Genomic DNA, 2,108 nt, shown 5'->3' on the forward strand with positions numbered 1-2,108 from the left:
GTGGAGCAGTGGTTAGCTGCTGCCTCTTAGCAAGAAGATTCCGGGTTCGAACGCTGGTGTCTGTGGAGTTTGCATGATCGGCGACTCTAAATTGCCCCTAGGAGCGTGGGTGTGTTTGTTTCTTAGTGTCAGCCCTATCATAGACTGTAGGCTGGGATTGGCTCCAGTCACCCTGGGACCCCTCTTCAGGATGAGCAGGATAGATGATGGATGGAGGAACAGGTGGATGTCAAAATCAACTTGGGCCAATTGCAGCAAAGTCCTCAAATAAGCCATATGGAATTTATTTAATACACCCTATTCTTACAATAAGTATTTATATTGCATCAAAGTGAATTCAGAGCATTTTCTACATGTTTTTGTGCACTATTAGTAAGTGTAGATTTACAGTGCTTACAGCAGAAGTCACTAGGTCAACAAATAAAATAAAACAGCATCCTAATATGGAGAAATGTTAAATGTAAAAAAAAAAAAAGGCATGTGGCATGAATTAACAAGGTGAGTCTGAATTTCCCTGTTACTTTTTATGAGCATACAAGAAGGTCCAGTTAATTACAATCAATATAAATAAAATAATTATAACAACAAATAGTGCTATTGTTTTTTCATATGCAATACATAGTAGCTATGATCCTTAATTTTCTTTATTACTAGCATAAAAAACATTTGAATTAAAAAAAAAATTCTAAAATGTAGCCTTCATCTAGGGTTGATGTTCAGAACCTCTGGACATCTGTGACCTGAAGAAACACAAAGTAGGGGTCCCATATCAATATCAATAGTTCAACTGTAATCTATTAACGGTCGCTGTACTTTTCTGGAGACAGTAGTTACTTCAGGCTGTATAACAGAATATTAATACCTGTGATTGTCAGTATTTTCTAGATGTGGCTTAAAACCCTCTGATGGCTAAGTACCCGTAAATTCCAAGTTGTGATCTCCTGCGCAAAAGAATACGATAAAGCTGGTAATGTTAAAAACACAAAATTAAGAGTCCTTGCAGAGAAATGATTTTTTTTTTTAAATAAAAGAATGATTGCTAAACAACAGACCGGCACATACACACCTGTATTATAGAAGCCAAAGAAATCTTCTGAGAAAGTAGACAGTCTTCTGTTATATGAGTTGCTCCTTTTCCTAAAATAGAGGCACAGGTTCATTGGTCCCATATAGGTTTTATAATTGGATAACAAAAAACTAAAATGTTGACCTTTGGGATATTACAATATAAGAAGAGAAATTTAAGGCACCATAACCCACCAAACGCCTGTATATTTCTTTCTGACAAGGATAATAGTGATGATGATAATCAAGAGCAGGAGTGCTACTGCCAGTGATCCAAACAGTGCTCCATAGAAGCCCGGACCCCAGTGGAACACGTCACACCGGGGGCCATAAAACTGCTTCAGGCTAGAATTGAAGCACCTGGGTTAAAGGACAAGAGTGAATTACATTATTAAAATGTATGATATTAGCAAAGTTGGCTCCAGCCCCCCACCCCCCTGCGACCCTTGACAACATAGAAGGTATAGGTAATGGATGGATGAATTAGCAAAGTTATGACATGTTTAAGTTTCTTGCAGTAAAAACAAAACAAAAACAATTCTATCACTTACCTACAGACAGGGCCTTTGTTAATGTCATTGAGGCATTGTCCATGCTGATGACAGTAATCTGGGTTTGTTTTGCAGTGTCCAACACACTGCCACTGACCATCAATGATCTCAGCAGTGTAGCTGGCAAACTTAGTACAGTTAACATAAGGCTTCAGGTCTGTGATATCTGAATGATAAAAAATAAGATTGTTGTCCATAATCATCATCATCATCATCATCATCCTTTTGTTCAAATACAGAACTTTAAAGAAAACTACTGAGCAAAGAAACAGACTTGCACAAAGCAGCATAAGTTAGTTACACGTGTTAGAACTGACAGTATACTTACTGTTAATCACCGGCGGTTGCAACCTGAGACTATTTAATGTCACACCTCTATTATTAAAGGCCTGAGAGATGTTTTTTAGGTTAATTGTGTTATTCAAGATGTCAGTCAACGCCCGATCAAGCTGAAAGCTGACAAAATGGATTTGACTCTCATTGTTTGGATAG

General features: G+C 37.6%; 1 protein-coding gene across 1 annotated transcript; it reads right to left on the reverse strand.

Moving 5' to 3' along the window:
- Positions 1 to 652: 652 nt before the first annotated feature.
- LOC109958974 (mucin-3B) lies at positions 653 to 2,098 on the reverse strand (the record flags this gene model as incomplete). Its single annotated transcript, XM_020597975.1, has 6 exons — positions 653 to 740; positions 863 to 941; positions 1,067 to 1,137; positions 1,261 to 1,425; positions 1,617 to 1,782; positions 1,945 to 2,098. Coding segments are annotated over 5 exons (588 nt in total), but the record flags the coding sequence as incomplete, so codon positions are not given.
- Positions 2,099 to 2,108: the final 10 nt, after the last annotated feature.

The sequence above is a fragment of the Monopterus albus genome, unplaced genomic scaffold (genome assembly GCF_001952655.1).
Source record: "Monopterus albus unplaced genomic scaffold, M_albus_1.0 scaffold36.1, whole genome shotgun sequence".
Taxonomy (NCBI): Eukaryota; Metazoa; Chordata; class Actinopteri; order Synbranchiformes; family Synbranchidae; genus Monopterus; species Monopterus albus.